The sequence below is a fragment of the Cydia fagiglandana genome, chromosome 14, assembly GCF_963556715.1.
Source record: "Cydia fagiglandana chromosome 14, ilCydFagi1.1, whole genome shotgun sequence".
NCBI classification, from domain to species: Eukaryota; Metazoa; Arthropoda; class Insecta; order Lepidoptera; family Tortricidae; genus Cydia; species Cydia fagiglandana.
Window position 1 is genome coordinate 15716579 of NC_085945.1, and position 18471 is coordinate 15735049.

The window sequence follows — 18471 nt, forward strand, 5'->3', positions numbered from 1 at the left end:
AAAATGCGGGTCACTGCTCATGCGGCGGGGTATCTTCATGATTCCACCCTTAAGCGTGAAGAGGTAACAGACAAAGTTATTATAGCATATTTAATATTATTAGGGGTTCAGGATAGCTGTGGATAATAGTTATAACTTAATTGTTGTGCATATAGCTACGACTAAGTAGGTAGCGATTTTATTACATAGGTTAATAGAAAAGGAGTAGCCTTGTATGCGGATATTGAAGATATGAAAAGTGTAATCAGAAAATTTGGCTTTAGACTGTATCTCTGAGTTTGTCCGCAGGGGAGCTCTACTATATGTATAGATCCTATCAAATACTTTGCAAAATAAACACATATAATGTATAGATAAATACTTTATTAACACACGACTTAAGGTCCCTGACACTTAACATATTACGTAGATAGATTTGCGAAATGCATCCGTATAAAGCTTTGAATGGGTGTCATATCATTTCGCATCGTTATTATATATATTTTATGGCGCAGCCAACATCCAAGATCTAAATATGTTATTTTTTTAAAGAATTATCCACACAAGATTTAATCAGAAATTAAATTGCAATCATGCATTCGCCCGTGACCAACGCCAGTGTTTCGCGACCGGTACTTTCAATTCTTCATTAAAATGGTATCAACGTTGCTACATAAATGCTTTGTAATATTTTTTATACTAAAGTGCTGCCAAGCCGACGAAAATTTGGGGTGGGGAGAAAACATTACCAAGTTGTATGAGTTGATCTCAAGTGCCGTTAAGGATGGTATTGGTATGTTCCTTATCCACTTACACACAGCTTAATATATTAGAATAATGCATCAAATATTTTACAAGCTTATTTAACCCACAATAATCATATGTATTTACCATCAAGTGGGATAATTGGAGAGAAAGGGATAATTGTAGATAATTTTGTGTTTGGTTGACCCTAAAAATTGACCCTAAGACGTAAATCCTGATTCAAAGATTGTAAAAAAAACAGTGATGTCAACCACGTTTAATAATTGAAAAATATTTTGTCTAATTATTATTTAGTTAATCCTCTGGTCCCCAATTACCCCTCATGATGGTAAGTTTTCTTAAATTTGCAAAACATCTGTTTACACTCCTTGATACTGATGGTAGGTATTAAGGTGATAGTCCATTTCCAACGACAGCTGCACTACTGTTCATTTTACTATGGAAAAATGACAGCGACGCGTTCAGTACCGGTAGTGCAGCTGCGGTTAAGCCGACCACTGACTAACAGGCCGCCGGACGATATCGGCCTGTCAGTTAGAACAAAAATTTGACAGTTTCTAACAACTGACCTGCCGATATCGTCCGGCGAACGGTTAGTCAGTGGTCGGCCTTAGAAATTGAATGTTACCATTAGTTTGAGCAGAAATGTAGTATACTCTGGAACTTTGTAATAAATCTACATAACGAGCTTAAAGTTGGGCTTGTCCAAATCGTCTTAATGAGTATGTACTTAACGGTCTTTTAAGAAATAAGTAGTCGCCGTTAAGGCTTGTGCCCTAAACACAATACTTTCTTAACGCTACACTATATTGAATCTAATTAATTACTAAGAGCACAAATAATATTTGCAATTTATCGTGTTGTATCGTTGGGTATCTAGTTAGGAAGAATTACTTGGCATTCAATTCGCACGCAGCTTTGAAACAGTTTATAGGACTAGTTTTAACGCTTTTATGTCGACAATACCGGTCATTTTAAAACCTTAACCATTTAATCAACAGATCTCAAAACTCCACAATTAACTAGAAGAATATTTGTAAATGACTCATTATATCAGGTACACCTGAATAAACTTAAAGATGTAAATGGATTTAAAATGCATAATATTGTTATCAAACGCAGCGGTCCAGACATTAATTCAACAATATATATTAATAATCCATTAGAAGCTAAATTTCCGCATCCTTTCATATCTTTGGAAGAATTTAAAAACACGTTAGTGCAACAACAACTTAAAGACAGGGATGCGTTTTTGAGATCGAAAAAGAAAGCAGAATACAGTAAAATGTGGGCTGATATAAAAGCTACGGCTAAATTAAAAACAAGATCCACTTTACCAAAACGAGCTCGTCAAGACGAAAATTTAAAAAAGAAAACTGGTAGTAACTTAAGCAATACTAATAATAGAAGTAAATCGGAGATTGAGCAAGAGCATAAATCAAATACAACACATGTTAATGAACTAACAACAAAAATTAATACAGTTAATAAGTCTTCTACCGCATACTTCCGTGTTAAGCTACTCGATTTAGGAGAACAAAATCCAACAACAAACAGTTCACCTACGAATAAAGCCGACGAGAATAGCATACATTCAAAAGATATGAACGTTGTAAAACAATCAGATACCACAAAACCGAATAATATCAATAAAGAACAATTATCCATTGTTGAAGATTCAATCAATACTACGGAACATATATCAAGCACAATTGATGGAACAACTATTAAAGAAGAATTACCTGCTAGTAATGATAATCCTGCATTAAGTACTATTGATGGAAAAGTAGCAAATATAGTAGGAGAAGCGACTACAAATGATGATGGCGTGTGGAAGGGTGTTGAAGAAAAGGAACAGACAAATATGGAAGATAAAAGTGAAGAAACGAGAACCGAAGAATCAACAACCGAACCTACTACTACTACCACCATTTCTACTACTACTACAACTCTACCTACGCCCACTACTACTAGAGAGCGATGGAGTGTAAGTAAATTCGCTATAAATTGGGTAGGTAAGTAGAGTTTGAGGAGAAATTTATATATATATTTGACATTTTTTCTATTATATTAGTCATTTAAAAGCTCGAGAAGATACACTTCTTGGTGTAAAAGTAAAAAAATGGACATCAGCGGCATACATTGATGAACATGAACTTTAGAGCTACTGTTAGAAACTGTCTAAGCTAACGAGTTAGCTTGGTCCGACTCTACTTGTTAATTTGTAAGAGAAACAAAGTCTAATGAACTAGGAAATAAAAAATATACCTATGTAAGTTAATAAACGGCTAAATAGAATATTAATAAGTTTTTAATAAGCGGATACGTCCATGAGACCTACAACATTCTTTTTTAGGGTTCCGTAGCCAAATGGCAAAACACGGAACCCTTATGGATTCGTCATGTCTGTCTGTCCATCCGTATGTCACAGCCACTTTTTTCCGAAACTATAAGAACTATACTGTTAAAACTTGGTAAGTAGTGTATTCTGTGAACCGCATTAAGATTTTCACATAAAAATAGAAAAAAAAACAATAAATTTTGGGGGTTCCCCATACTTAGAACTGAAACTAAAAAAAATTTTTTTCATCAAACCCATACGTGTGGAGTGTTTATGGATAGGTCTTCAAAAATGATATTGAGGTTTCTAATATAATTTTTTTCTAAACTGAATAAGTAGTTTACGCGAGAGACACTTCCAAAGTGGTAAAATGTGTGTCCCCCCCCCCTGTAACTTCTAAAATAAGAGAACGATAAAACTAAAAAAAATATATGATGTACATTACTATGCAAACTTCCACCGAAAATTGGTTTGAACGAGATCTAGTATGTAGTTTTTTTAAAACGTCATAAATCGTAAACCGCAATTTTATTATGTTACTTGCTGCTACGACGGAACCCTTTATGGGCGAGTCCGACTCGCAATTAACCGCTTTTTTACATTAACGGAAAATGAATCAAGGCAAGACACAAGCGGTTAAAAATTTACGTATAAAATTTTGTAGAATATAAATTAAATTAATGTTTTTCAGAGACCTCGCGTGCTTTTGGGGGATAAGCCGGAAGGCGCTTCATCAACAACTAGTTAAATATTTCATTTGTCTAATTCTAATTGATGCTGTAATTAACAATAGGAACAATAAATTCATCCGTCCTATTTATTTAATACTCTCATACTTATTGCGCTAAATTGCTGATCAGATTTAATCATAATTTGAGATTGAATAGATACATTTTAAATACCTATATTCATCCTGTCCTAGCCGGTTTCGGCCTCGGCGACTGGATTCACTGGCTAGTGAGAGCGACGATAGTGAGCTCTCAGGTGGCTGATATAGCCTATTTTAGCGGTGAATGTACGTCCACACTCACAATACCTATATTAAAATGGGTCACTCACGTAAGTCAAAGTTTGCTCGACATGTATTGTGTTGCTTCGTAACGAGAAGCTTCAACGAGAGCACGCGTTGGCTGACCGACGCAGACTGCTTCTCATTAAGAAGCGAAACATGTCGATCAATCTTCGATTTAAAAAGGCGTGAGTGACCCGTTTCAATATATTTAATATGTCTGTATCTCACGGAAGTTTAGTTTTAGTTTAGTTGTTAAAAGCAAATGGATATATTTTGACGATGCGTGTTGCGGATGACATATGTGAAAGTATACATTTTATTTTGACGAAACCTGAGGTGGATGAGCTATCTGTATGGTGACGAAGACTGCGCTGTGGATCTGAAGGTACTGTTATTATCATGTTTCTTTTTTGTGGGTCAATAAATCAATGGATATCTCAAATGGTACTTACATTTAAATTGATTCAGAAATTATAGAAGCAGGCTTTTAATATACCGTTTGTATTTATTAATAACTAAACCTACTAAAATACATTTTAGAATAACATAGAGTTAAATTATGTTTGACGGGCATTGAAGTGTGTTTTTAAATAAATGACACCTATAGCTTATTCTGTATTTTTTATGAATAATACTTATTTCTATTTTTATCTCATATATTTTACGAATATATTAAGATTACCTATCACTTTAATATTAAATAATTATATAATTTTAATAAAGTTTCTTCTTAGGGCGATAAATATTACAAAATAACTATTATTAGTTAACTAATAATAGTTTTATTAGTTAACTAATAATAGTTTTATTAGTTAACTAATAATATTGTAATATTTATTATTTATTTAATTTACTATTAAGAGGAGCAGGGAACTCTGAATTTAAGTATTATAAATTATACAAGTACCTTTATAAATTAGCGCCGAAAACTAAAGTTACTTACTGAACTTATTTAACTGCTTTCCCTTAAGATTGGTCGGAAAACACTTTTACTTAAGATATTTACGATGGGTATTAAGTAAGGTACTTTTAATGGTGTTTATTTTTGTCTAATAAATCTTAATAAAATAGAAATTAAAAAGCTATTTTCAAGTAGGTACCAACATTTTTGGTTGTGGGGAACACGATACATAATTAATAAAAAACCGGGCAAGTGCGAGTCGGACTCGCGCACGAAGGGTTCCGTACCATAATGCAAAAAAAAAACAAAAAAAAGCAAAAAGAAAACGGTCACCCATCCAAGTACTGACCCCTCCCGACGTTGCTTAACTTTGGTCAAAAATCACGTTTGTTGTATGGGAGCCCCATTTAAATCTTTATTTTATTCTGTTTTTAGTATTTGTTGTTATAGCGGCAACAGAAATACATCATCTGTGAAAATTTCAACTGTCTAGCTATCACGGTTCGTGAGATACAGCCTGGTGACAGACGGACGGACGGACGGACGGACGGACAGCGAAGTCTTAGTAATAGGGTCCCGTTTTACCCTTTGGGTACGGAACCCTAATTAGGCTCTCATAATTGGCAAGACAATTAAAATATATATTAATGGGTCACTCACGATGTTATTATCGCTCGTGAGTGACCCATGTTTGGAGACTCACAGAAGTTTTATAGGTAATATTAGATAAACCCTAATATCTAAGTCCTGGGTGTTGTGCAGGTATGTATGTAGGCAATAGCCTACCTGTCATACCTATATGACACTTATAGGAATACTAAAATTGTTTTAATAAACCGAAAATTTCGATTTTTTGGAGAAATTTGGGATGGAAAGTCACTGTTCTTGGTAGCTATCTAAATGAAGATTCACTTACCTACATGTAATTTACTACATTTTAATTAATTAACCAACTTATCAAACAAGAAATGCTTACCTAAACTGACTCCTTAAAATAAAAATCCAAGTTATTGCAAAAGCAATAACTGAAACAGACTTCAACTGGCGTCCACCATCACTTAAACTTTTTTTTAAAAGTTCACAGGACTCGTGCCTTCGTCTTCGCGCCAAAAAACGTCAACTGTCAAACGGGCCGCATCGCGCGCTCCCGTACAAAGATACCACTTCACTGATTACAAAACACAATCTCACGTGGGGCTTTGGGTATAGACCTTTATAAATATAAAGGGCCCAGCGACAGACTGAGACGGAAATATAACAGTACCACGTAAATGAAAGAGCACGCAAGACCGCCGAGTGTCAACTCCTATTGTAAGCCGCTTACTGCATTTAGGATTGCTCATTTGTGCGAGAGAGACGGCTTTTTATGTGTGTTCTGTTTTAATTTATGCCCCGCCCATTCCTCATATTATCCCCCCAGTGGTGGGGCGACTTGGCCAGTTTTAAATTATCTATTATAATAAAATTATTTCGCGAAATAAGGGGTTAGTAACGATGGTGGTATTTAATTTATCGCTTTAAGTTTCTTATCGGCGGTGCGTTTGGATTTAGTAACAGCTTACCTATTCGGTTTATTTTGTGACAATTAAATCCTATTAACAATCTTTCGGACTATGTTATTATTTATTACTTCTAAATATTGATAGGTAGTTTTTATTATAATTGTAGCTAATTTATATGAAATAATTGTTTTGTAAAACATAATTTTGTCTACCTCAATATTTGTAGGCATGCCGCCTACTTTTGACTGCTTTTTTCTTGACGAGCTTTAGAAAAAGTGCTTGACTGGCGGGAAAATTGCAAACTATGCAAACCGGTGATACAAAAGTTTTATAGATGCTCTGCCATTGCTAGACAGATATTTCGTTTAGTAATTCCACTTTATATATCGGGTGTGGCCTGTAATACGAGCAAAAAATTAAACTGTAGACTGTACTCCTCATACTGACCAACATTTGTCCAGCAACATTTAAAAATAACTTGTGTTTTGATTTTTAATACATTTTAAAGTTTATTCTAAGACGCAATGTATTGCAAATTTTGTCAAGCAACGTCAATTACAAAATGATATGGCGTGGCGATTGAAGATAATATTTATAATTCATAATTTTTAAAAGTTGTTGAACAAAAGTGTCACCGTTTGAGGAGTACAATTTATGTTTTAATTATTTGCTCGTGTTACAGGCCACACCCGGTATCTTGTATGTAAATAAATGCTAGATATTAACGTTTAAGAAGGGAATTTAGTTTGTCAAACAGACTTTTTATACTTATAAGATTACTAAAAAAACTTAATTACTGTCAAAATGTATATACCCAGATATATCATATAACCTATAAATATAAACATTTGTACCTGTATGGGCTACATATAGATATGTCAGTTCAAACGTGTACAAATTTTAGAAACTTTTTAGGGGAATATGATTTTGAAACAAGTACGTATATCACTTTAAGATATTGTAATAAAATAACTAAAGTAAAACCCGACACCAACCCGAGTATTTAAACGGTTTAATTCCTAATAGGGTTTCAATTTAATTAGTGTTTGTGGTCTCTTTCATTTCACACTAACTACACCACTACCCGTTTTCCGTCCTCTTTACACCTCTCATCATATTCACATAGGTTATACATTCAAAACGATACCAACTCTATGCTTCACAAATAAAGTCGGTTTTGCAAAAGCTAGTTCGTAAGGGATCTGTCAACATTTGCGGTCGGATTTCGGCCAGACTCCCCCGCACAAACCGTTACTCGCACAAACATTGTCTTTGACCAATGGCGTGTGAGCGCCGCTCTTTTTCAGCCAATCCAGGCGTTGAATATATTTGTTTTCGCGCGCTTTTGGATTCGAATTCCGTTCTGTTGTTCTATTTTTGAAATCGGGACGTGTAAGTAGTTGTTTTGCGTTTGTGTTATGCGGTTAATTGTTTTGTTCTTTGTTTCATTCAGATGATGAATATGTGTATGATATGTTGAAAATAATCTTTAGTAAAAACCAGACATCGTAAATTTTATTGCATTTTCGGTGCAGCGGAGTGGTGTTAACGGATTGGTATAAACAATTTTAACCCTGATGATTAATTAGCGTTAATTACGTTAATAATATTAATATTAACCTTAATTTACCACATAAATTAGAATTATCTATACCGATTCCGTTAACACCACTCAGCTGCACCAAAAATGCTATAAAATTTACGATGTCTGTTAATAACGAACAAAAAAAAAGCAATCTAAACTTTGTGTACTATGGTTAGGTAACTATGTGTTAACCGCAACATACTTGAATACATTGGTAGTGACGTGATAACATTAATTTAAGGCCAGAATCATGTCAACATTGATTATGTAATTTAATTCAATTCAATAGTTTATTTTAGTCATGAAGCTCAAGCATAATACCTAAAATGAAACGAGCTTTATTGGTTATTTTCTTATAATTAACTAGCGACCCGACTATTTTATTTTTAGTTGTTTCTACATGGTAATGTTATGACAAGTAACGGGTTGGCTTAAAGTAATGAGAATTTTTGTTTTCGGACATAAAAACAAAAAGACAATGGCCATGGATTTCTGGATGTTATATTGAAGAACTATGCAATATCCAACATTAGAACCAAATTCAATAATGAAGTAATTGGCCTCCCTTGTGTTAGTTTACTTAACATGCTTCTGACCGTTTGCTTTTCACTTTGGACAAACTACCAAGTACTCTCTGACTGATCGTTTTGTAATTACACGGTAAAATTTATTTTATTCTATAATATTTTGCCTACTATCGCAATATACATATCAGAGTATATAATATTTGGCAAAATTCTTCGATTGATTTAAGTCTTGGGGATATTCTAGGGTTGGAAACGTTAAGTCGTTTTTCCGCGAGAGCCTAAAACCAGTTAAAAACGTCATTGCATACATTTTACCAAAATATGATACATAAACAATTTTCTCAAAATATCAATCAATTGCAGATTTCATGAAAATTTTTAGTCAGTTAGCAATTGTGAATGATGGCATGATATAGATAACAAGCTAATATGCCGAAATAATTAAAATTAACGGCAATAAAACGGTTATGTAATGTTAATAAAACGTTGTCCAAAGCATGACGCAGAGGGTTTGAATACCGTTATGAGAAATCGGATGTGGGAGACGTTTATTGTATATATAATGTTTTCTTGTAATTTAAAATATGCTCTTGTTTGTCATTGTAAAATTTCGAAAACCCATAGCTATTGTCTTTTTTTTAATATTTCCGCAAACGAAAATTCTCATTACTTTAAGCCAACCCGTTATCTATATACATATACCTATGACACTTACCTACGCAAAACATACGATAAAATTACAGTAAGTATCTTTCACGCGTATTCGGGAAACGAGATAATCACAAGATCTAGAAACGATGTAGAGATCAACTAGATTTACATTAGATATCGACTAGATGTGACTTGGATATCTAAGTCATAACTTGTCGAAATCGTTCAAGAGGACCTCCAGAATCGCGGAAACGTCAAATTTGACATATCTATCTTGTCGAAATCGTTCAAGAGGACCTCCAGAATCGCGGAAACGTCAAATTTGACATATCTATCTTACAAATATCTTTAAATTATCCATATCGTAACTTGTTGAGGTCTAGTAGAGATCTCATACATTTTTAGAATCGAGCCGTTTAAGGATGACTCACGTTAGACCGGGCCGTGTCCGGGCCGGAGCTTCCGGTGCATCGTTTTCTATGGAAATCATCACGCAATCGCCTGTCATGTCATAGAAAAGTAAGCGCCGGAAGCTCCGGCCCGCACACGGCCCGGTCTACCTTTAAGGGGCCCACTGATTAACAGTGTGCCGGACGGTATCGGCCTATCAGTTAGAACAAAATTTTGACAGTTCCGAACAACTGACCGTCCGGCGGACTGTTAATCAGTGGGCCCCTTTAAACATAAAAATATATACCAACCGGCAGTACTCTGATGAAGCGGTGCGAGTAGCTAAGTGGCAAGTAAAACAAAGGGCCAGTAAGCCTGTTAGCCGCTCAAGTGGAGGGGACAGATTTGTTAGGCTTACAAGTATTGTTACAAGTTCCTGCTTAGCCTGGGGCTTAGTAGGACGCGGTTGAAATGCAGTTGTGTTAAGAGAGCAAAAGGGGTAAACTAACCAAAATTTTTTAGATTTTTTTTATATAGGTAACAGGACATTATTAGAACAAGTGCGAGTCGGACTCGCGCACGAAAGGTTCCGTACCATAATGCAAAAAAAAAAACGGTCACCCATTCAAGTACTGACCACTCCCGACGTTGCTTAACTTTGATCAAAAATCACGTTTGTTGTATGGGAGCCCCATTTAAATCTTTATTTTATTCTGTTTTAGTATTTGTTGTTATAGCGGCAACAGAAATACATCATCTGTGAAAATTTCAACTGTCTAGCTATCACGGTTCGTGAGATACAGCCTGGTGACAGACGGACGGACGGACAGCGAAGTCTTAGTAATAGGGTCCCGTTTTACCCTTTGGGTACGGAACCCTAAAAATTACAGTCCCACAGTAAGCTCGGTAAGGCTTGAGTCGTTGGTACTTAAGACAACGATATCTTCGGTGCCTACATACAAGGTGTAACAAAAATAGTGAAGATGTATTCATCACCGAAACTCCTATATTTCGTCTTACATACAGGTTTAGAAATATTAACAACTATGCGTATTTCAGTTAAAACAAATTTAACCGTATATATTAAATTATATTAAAACGGGTCACTCGCGTAATTCTAGTCCTTCATAGTTACGTGAGTGACTCGAAGTAAAAGCACCGTGGCCCGTGGCGTACTACGCACCGTGCATTCGTTGCAGATGTTGCTCCGTGTTGATGAGCCCAGATGAACCTCGAAACGGACTGAAATATGTCGAGCGATAATCTTCTAAAATTACATGAGTTGCCCGTACGAATAATATAAATAATTTGAAAAACATACTTCGTTAACTTTGACGAGTTCCTTACTTTAAATTAAGTTTGGTTATATTTTAATACGTGTTTCTGTGATTATTAAGTTATGAAATTTTGTCACAATTGTTTTTTTGGCCAATTCTTTTGAGAGTCATTATTTAGTTGTTGCCACAACCGCGTAATTAAATGATGCTTTATTTAACTATCTTACCTAAACGGTTGCTTGGTTGCTAAGTATCAAAATAGACCTGACAATGTACACTTTTTTCACTTTCGACATTATCTTAAGTCGTAACAATGCATTTAGCTTATTATTATTTCATAGTAACTATGATTATCCTTATCTAACTAACATCCATGTAAGTTTCGCAACCAACAGTAGGAACTATCTGATGCGCATAGAAAAAAATAAACGAATAAAAACCCGCTTCTTTGTACAATTCGAAGTTGCAATACCTTACTTATACCTAGGTATATTTAGGATCAGAATTGAAAAACCAGTGATGTTTCATAGGAGTTTGTGAAAATTCGTATTACATAGATACATGGGTTGTTTCACAAAAAGGCAGCGAGTGCACTTCCTTGGATGCAATTAATATGCAAATTGTTATGCTATTGTATGCGTTGATTGTGTAGGTGCATAGTTACTTTGTTTTGCAATGTTAGGTTAGGGTTCCATGGGACCTTTGATTAAAAACCGTACTAGCCATCGGTGGAATTATCTTTGCATTATAAATTACGTTGTTATTTCTTTCAGGCGTTATTGTGTCAGCAACAATAAAATTATACCTACGTCTATGTTAGTTACCAAATAAATACAGAATTAATCATCAAAACAAAATTTATTTCGATTATTTAGATGTAGATTACCAAATTTTTAACACCTAATCACCTTATGAAACAAAGTCCCCCGCTACGTCTGTCTGTTTGTGTGTATGTATGTTCTTTCGCGATTTTCTCAAAAACTACTGAACGGATTTTCATATAATATGCCTACTTGAATAATAAACTATCTTTACCTTTATCTTACGCAGGGACCGTTACCGGTATTCTGACTACCGGTTTTAATTGAGATATAACCGGTTAAAATTGAATTTTGGTATTTACTTCGCTAAAGCTCCGAATCAAAGAATATAATACTCACTAGGAGAAGAACGGTAACTCCATACAAAAAAATGTCCCCAAACGTTTATACGTTTATACTAGTAGCGCCGCGTTGTGTACCAAGAACTAAAGTTGACAACCGGTTTAGCCTGGCGGGTATTGGTAGGTAGTAATTCTGTTGATAAACATATTTGTTATCTTCATATCGCGAAATATATGAAAAATGCAAATATTACCCCTTGTTTTTGGTATTATCAATTGATTTAAATAAAAGGCATATTTATGTTTATAACATTGTATAATTTTATTTATTAAAAATATGTTTTACATATAGAAATATACACTGAAAATTAAACCCTGACAACTTAATAAAAAAATTGACATTAATAAAGCGCATTCACAAAGTTTCCAGTGTAATACAAATAACATTAGGCATGCCTACCTATTACACTTTACACATAGATACACTACACTTTACACACGGCATTTTACACAGATTTCCAACTTGTATTCATACATTTCTTCACGGTTAATTAATACGCTTTCCAGATGCATTATGACTCGGTTCCTTCTGAACCCACTAAAACTGTGAATTTCACTCTGGCTGCTTCAACAGCCGTTGCTCCGCATTTAGCACATTTTCTATGTGCATTGCTGTAATCCATGTAGGTACAGACTTACAGTCTTAAGTGGTAGTACCGCTACGTTGTATTTATTATTTAAAGATTTAATAAATAAAATTTTCGTTATGAACTTTAACCACAGCAGTTGGACAGAGTCATTGACAAATATATTTTTTATTATGGTGGGTAGACGTACCTACCCTCCATATATTTTATGGACATTGATAAAGACAGTTGGAAGCAAATATTCAATTTTAAAACTGAATCGCGTATAATTAAGTTTTAAGCGTTTTAAGTCCCGTTTTATGATTAATAATGTATAAAATTCGTGATAATTTAAATCAGAGTTGAGAGCAATGTTGCTGTAGAAAAATGTTTTTACCATTATTACTCGCAACTTTTTCTCGGAGGCCAACGCACACATAGAAGCTTCAGGCGCACACATGCGCAATTGTTTGGGGACATAACTTTCTTAGGAAGTGAACAGGCCTTGCTCCGAATAGAGGTATAACAATACCGGTATTCAAGAATATTATTGGTTTAGCCATTCTTACGTCAATAATGTAATGTGACAGTTACGTAGGAATTAGCGCCCTCTGTAATTTTCTACAATTTCTTGGCGGACTATAACAGACATGGCAAATGGACCAAAATGTATCATTTTCACCCATCCCAACATGAGTGGTAAAAGCTCCTTTTATAATACGTAGCGACATCTAGGATATTTTATCGCTTGGTTCTCTCGTTGACAACATGTTTTCGCTACCCCACGACAGATGGCGCACCAAGGTACCATGAACGCTAACTATTTTCCACGTGGCAACACAGAGGGCACCACTTAGAGATTGTCAACTTGCAACGATGTCAAACACTTATGAATTTAGTTCACTTGATTTGACACAGTTGGCGCTGTAATTAAATTGATGTAATTGATAAGTAAGTACAGTCAGTACAATAAAAATCTAAACCATTTAACTTGTACTGCGTTTCTTTAATTTGTAGACATTTGCATTAAAGACCATAATACTTACGTATTAATGTTACCTATGTTATTTTTGTTCTTTAATTCTTAATATAGGATAATAATGATTATAAAGATTGCCAAATGAATCGTAAATAGAAAAAAAAGTTATTAAAATAATAAAAATATCCTCCAGCCTCTTTTTAAAGTAAGTACTATAAATTGATATTTATGAATTTCTTTGTGAATTAAGAAATAACATAGGTTCTAAATTCTAAGTTCTAGGTAAGTTTTAAGTATTATTTAGGTACAGATACCTAGAATTTTAGGGATCTAACGATTTAGTTATAGATAGGTACATACAGTTTTATTCTTAATATGCAGTATTACTACTTAGCATATTGTGATTTCATTACTTTCATTAAATAGGTACGTGTCTTGTCTACGTTATAGTTATTATAAAACAAAATAGTCAATATATATGTAAAGTGTCGTGCATGTTAATACCTGACTCAGTAGGAAGCCTTTTATCGTTTCTATTTACACTTTAGTGCAAACATAGGGTGTTTTTTTTTTAATTTATTGAGAAAACCAAACAGTCATTATAAACATATCAAAAATACAATACAAGATGTACTGCAACAAAAGATACAATAAAAAAGACCTGGAGGTTCATAAATTATAAATTATGTTAACTGTGTAAGTACAATTATAACTACTGCATATTAATACCAGATAGAAAAAACTGCTATCAGTACTTAGGTACTAAAACAACTTACGTTTAACTATGGTTTTTAGACTAGATATCGAATTTTGAAAGCAATCTATTTCGGAGAGATGTTTATTATAGTAACTAGGAACTCGTCTGAAAAAAAAGGGTGTTTTATCATTATCAACCGTCAGCAATATCGTGCGAGAGGTATAATTAATCAGAGGGTCTATCGCGAACCACGTTCGACGTGTTGCCTCTCTGTCGCACTTGTAAATTTCTACGTAAGTGTGACAGGGAGGCAACACGTCGATCGTGTTAGGCGGTAGGCCCTCAGGTAAGTCATACTGAAGAGCTTTTACTATTAGGCCAATTTGAGTTTTGGTAATTCGATGTGTTTCGAAGGCTAAAAAACCAGACAAGTGCGAGTCGGGCTCGCCCACCGAGGGTTCTGTACTTTTTAGTATTTGTCGTTATAGCGGAACAGAAATACATCATCTTTGAAAATTTCAACTGCCTAGCTGCCACGGTTCATGAGATACAGCCTGATGACAGACAGACGGACAGACGGATACTGGACGGTCTTAGTAATAGGGTCCCGTTTTTACCCTTTGGGTGCGGAACCCTAAAAAACACCTTATACTTACCTATAGCGTATAGTCACATGCAATGTTATTCTATTGAAGCTAGCTAAATACAATATTAGCATAAACGGAAAATTATTGTACGACATAATTATGTGGCGGTCCATGCTTAAAGGGTCCTTATGCTCCACGTGCATAAAGACCCCATTGAAAGTTTTATATTTCAAGGAAATTTACAATAATTACAGCTAATCACTTCATAAGTTTTTGGTGTGGCATTTTATTTGCTCCTAAGTATACAATACTATACAAATTCACCAAAAAATAGAAATTTGAGTTCAGGCATGGTGTGGATGGTGTGAAGATAAATATAAGATAGTTTGTTCTAATTTAATGTCCCCTAGTAATTACTAATTTGCCTAATTTCTTGCCTAATTCCCACAGTCTCCGCGTATAAAAGGCTGGGAAGATGTCACTTTCCGTCTAGTTTAGGTGAGGTATTCCAAAGTTTAAGTTGTTTTCTGACTAATAATTATAGGGTAACCTAATAAGAATTATAGTTTAGGTATTGATTTTACAGAAAAACTTAGCAATTTTAACAAAAAAAAAACTTGAGGCTCAGAAAAATTAAATCGGGTCACTCACGGTTTTAAGTCGAAAACTGCTGGACGTGTTTAACAACGAATTTTAATTGAAGCCACACGCGTTAGCTGACCGACACAGACATGTCGATTAATTTTCGATTTTAAAAACGTGAGTGAACCAATTTAATATGTCAAAGACTCAAGGTTTTTTTTTCGTTAAAACTGCTATAAAAGTCATAATTTCATACCGTTTCATGTTTAAAATAACAATTGCATCTCTACTATCAAAATTGCTGCCGAGTTAGCTTGGTCTGACCCTATTTAAAATTTTGTTAGTTTTAATAGCACAATTGTAAAAAAAAGCAATTGTAAGAAAAGAGCGTACTTCCATCTTAAAGGCCGGCAGCGCGCTTGCAACCCCTCTGGTGTTGCGGGTGTCCATGGGCGGCGGTAATCGCTTACCATCAGGTGATCCGTCTGCTCGTTTGCCTCCTATATCATAAAAAAAAACCGGACAAGTGCGCGTCGGACTCGCCCACCGAGGGTTCCGTACTTTTTAGTATTTGTTGTTATAGCGGCAACAGAAATACATCATCTGTGGAAATTTCAACTGCCTAGCTATCACGGTTCGTGAGATACAGCCTGGTGACAGACGGACAGACGGACGGACAGCGGAGTCTTAGTAATAGGGTCCCGTTTTACCCTTTGGGTACGGAACCCTAAAAATGTTAAGTAATTTATTTTTGAGACCATTAATCTAATAGTTGAGTAGGTACCTACTTCCTTCAGTTTGAGGAGGTTTCATTTTTTAACTAAATAGTTCAAGAATTACAATCCACAAAATGAAACTTGCAATCATCATTGTGATATTGACATTTTGTTACTGTGGTTCATATGGTAAGATACTAGTTATTACTTACCTGCTTTCTGTTTTTATATTTAACCGTTTCATACGACTGCTGAATATTTAGAAATAACTCTCTAATCTCCACCAAGTGTCCAAAAACAAAAACACCTACCTACTCATATCGAATAGAGATGCTATGTAACAAATTAGCAGGGTTTTCAAGGGTTTTCTATACGATCCCTTTTCCCTCCCTCCTCCTCCTTATGGGGGGTGAATGCCATAATCGCCATCACGCTTGGCAGGCGGGTTGGCGATCGCAGTCGAGTACACTGAATTTGAGGGACGCTGCTGCCCGTCCACCAGTGGTCTTGGACGTAGTTTAAGGACATACCCGGGTCCTTTTGCATATGCACTTCATGATATTTAAAATGTGATATAAAACTTTAACTGTTGCATTACCCTATGGGTGTAGGTATGTGGAACGGAACATCATGAAACACTTATGTAACTACCACAGTTGAAAATGTTGCAATAAATGAATTACATATTAGACTTACCCAGGGAGCTAACCATGAGGTCAATTTTCAGCTAACGTGAATCGCTGTGTTTGTCTGCAACCAGGTGACATGGACCCTCAATTTGAGGGTCACTTTAATCCTTTTCAACCAACACCACGAAGGGACGAGTCAGGTAATTATTATTATTATGAGCCTGTTGTGTCCCACTGCTGGGCAAAGGCCTCCCCCCTCTTCTTCCACTCGTCCCGGTTTTGAGCTATATCTGGCCAGTCTTTTAAAAAGGAGTCCAAGTTATCCTGCCATCGCCGACGAGATCTGCCGGATCCCCGGTTTGACTCGTGGGGCACCCACTCTGTGGTTAACTTGGCCCACAAGTCGTTCGGCATGCGGCAGACATGACCAGCCCAATTCCACTTTAGCTTGGCCGCTTTTCGAGCTACATCTATTATTATTACAGGTAAGCAACGCTTAATCTTTTGACCGCCACGACTGTTTTATACAGGGTGGCCAAAAAATAAGTGTATTCCCGTTGACAGGGAGATTTTGGGATTAAACTTTTACTATGGGACCAACCCCGAAATCCCGAAAAAAAAATTACTCTCCCATAGAAAATGGACTAGCCAAAATGTATGAAACAGCTAAATTTTTAAGGTTAGGTTTGTTTTATGCAATCCTGAAAAGTTATGCGTTCCTTAACCAAACAAATTATGACTAATGAAAATGCGGATAAACAATACATTATGACTTAAAACTTTTTGAGAATTAATAGAGAATCGATATAGAAACAAAACCCGTCCATAGATGCCGAGAAAAAGTAGTACTTACTGCACACTGTTAATGTATATTGTCTTACCGGCCTATTCGGATTTCGAGATAATCACAAGATCTAGAGACGATTTAGAGATCAACTAGATCTACATTAGATATCGACTAGATGTGACTTGGATATCTAAGTCATAACTAGTCGAAATCGTTCAAGAGGACCTCCAGAATCGCGGGAACGTCAAATTTGACATATCTACCTTACAAATATCTTTAAATTATTCATATCGTAACTTAAGTCTAGTAGAAATCTAATTAATTTTCCGAATGGAGCCGTTAGTGAAGTGCAAAATATTATTACAGGGGTCCAGTTTTCGGAAGACCCTGAAATATCAGAGAGTAAGAAGAACGAAAATTCGGAAATAAATACACCAAGATGGAAAGTTGGGTTTGGTGCCATACGCCCTATCAGAACTCGAAGCCTGCCGAAATGTAAGTGAAGTGTCCTCTACCCATTGTTCTGTACCCTTTTTTACAAGCTTTTATTTAGTTTCACCTGACCGTTGTCTGTCTGTAATCAAATCTTGCAAGTTAAATTTGATCCACTTCCCGGTTTCCGATTGAGCTGAAATTTTGCATACATGTATAAATCGGATGACAATGCAATATTATGGTACCATCGAGCTGATCTGTTGATGGAGACCGGAGGTGGCCATAGGAACTTTGTGATGAAACAACGCAACCTAATTGTGCTTGGGTTTTTTAGAATTGTCTCGATGAGTATTAGTTGTCTGTTGTAAGAAAAGTACAGTCAGCGATAAAAGCTTGTACCA

General features: G+C 35.4%; 1 protein-coding gene across 1 annotated transcript; it reads left to right on the plus strand.

The window, feature by feature from the left end:
* Positions 1 to 588: 588 nt before the first annotated feature.
* Positions 589 to 3970, plus strand: LOC134670918 (uncharacterized). Its single transcript, XM_063528751.1, has 3 exons — positions 589 to 772; positions 1746 to 2731; positions 3777 to 3970. Exons 1-3 carry the CDS (start codon positions 634 to 636, stop codon positions 3831 to 3833), a joined length of 1182 nt encoding a protein of 393 aa, XP_063384821.1. The 5' UTR covers positions 589 to 633; the 3' UTR covers positions 3834 to 3970.
* Positions 3971 to 18471: the final 14501 nt, after the last annotated feature.

Excerpts from the sequence above, each read along its gene's own strand:
- LOC134670918 (XM_063528751.1), top strand. The coding sequence starts at position 634 with ATGGTATCAACGTTGCTACATAAATGCTTTGTAATATTTTTTATACTA. Across the intron at positions 773-1,745 it reads TGCCGTTAAGGATGGTATTG|ATCTCAAAACTCCACAATTA; the intron begins GTATGTTCCTTA and ends TTTAATCAACAG. Across the intron at positions 2,732-3,776 it reads CTACTAGAGAGCGATGGAGT|AGACCTCGCGTGCTTTTGGG; the intron begins GTAAGTAAATTC and ends AATGTTTTTCAG.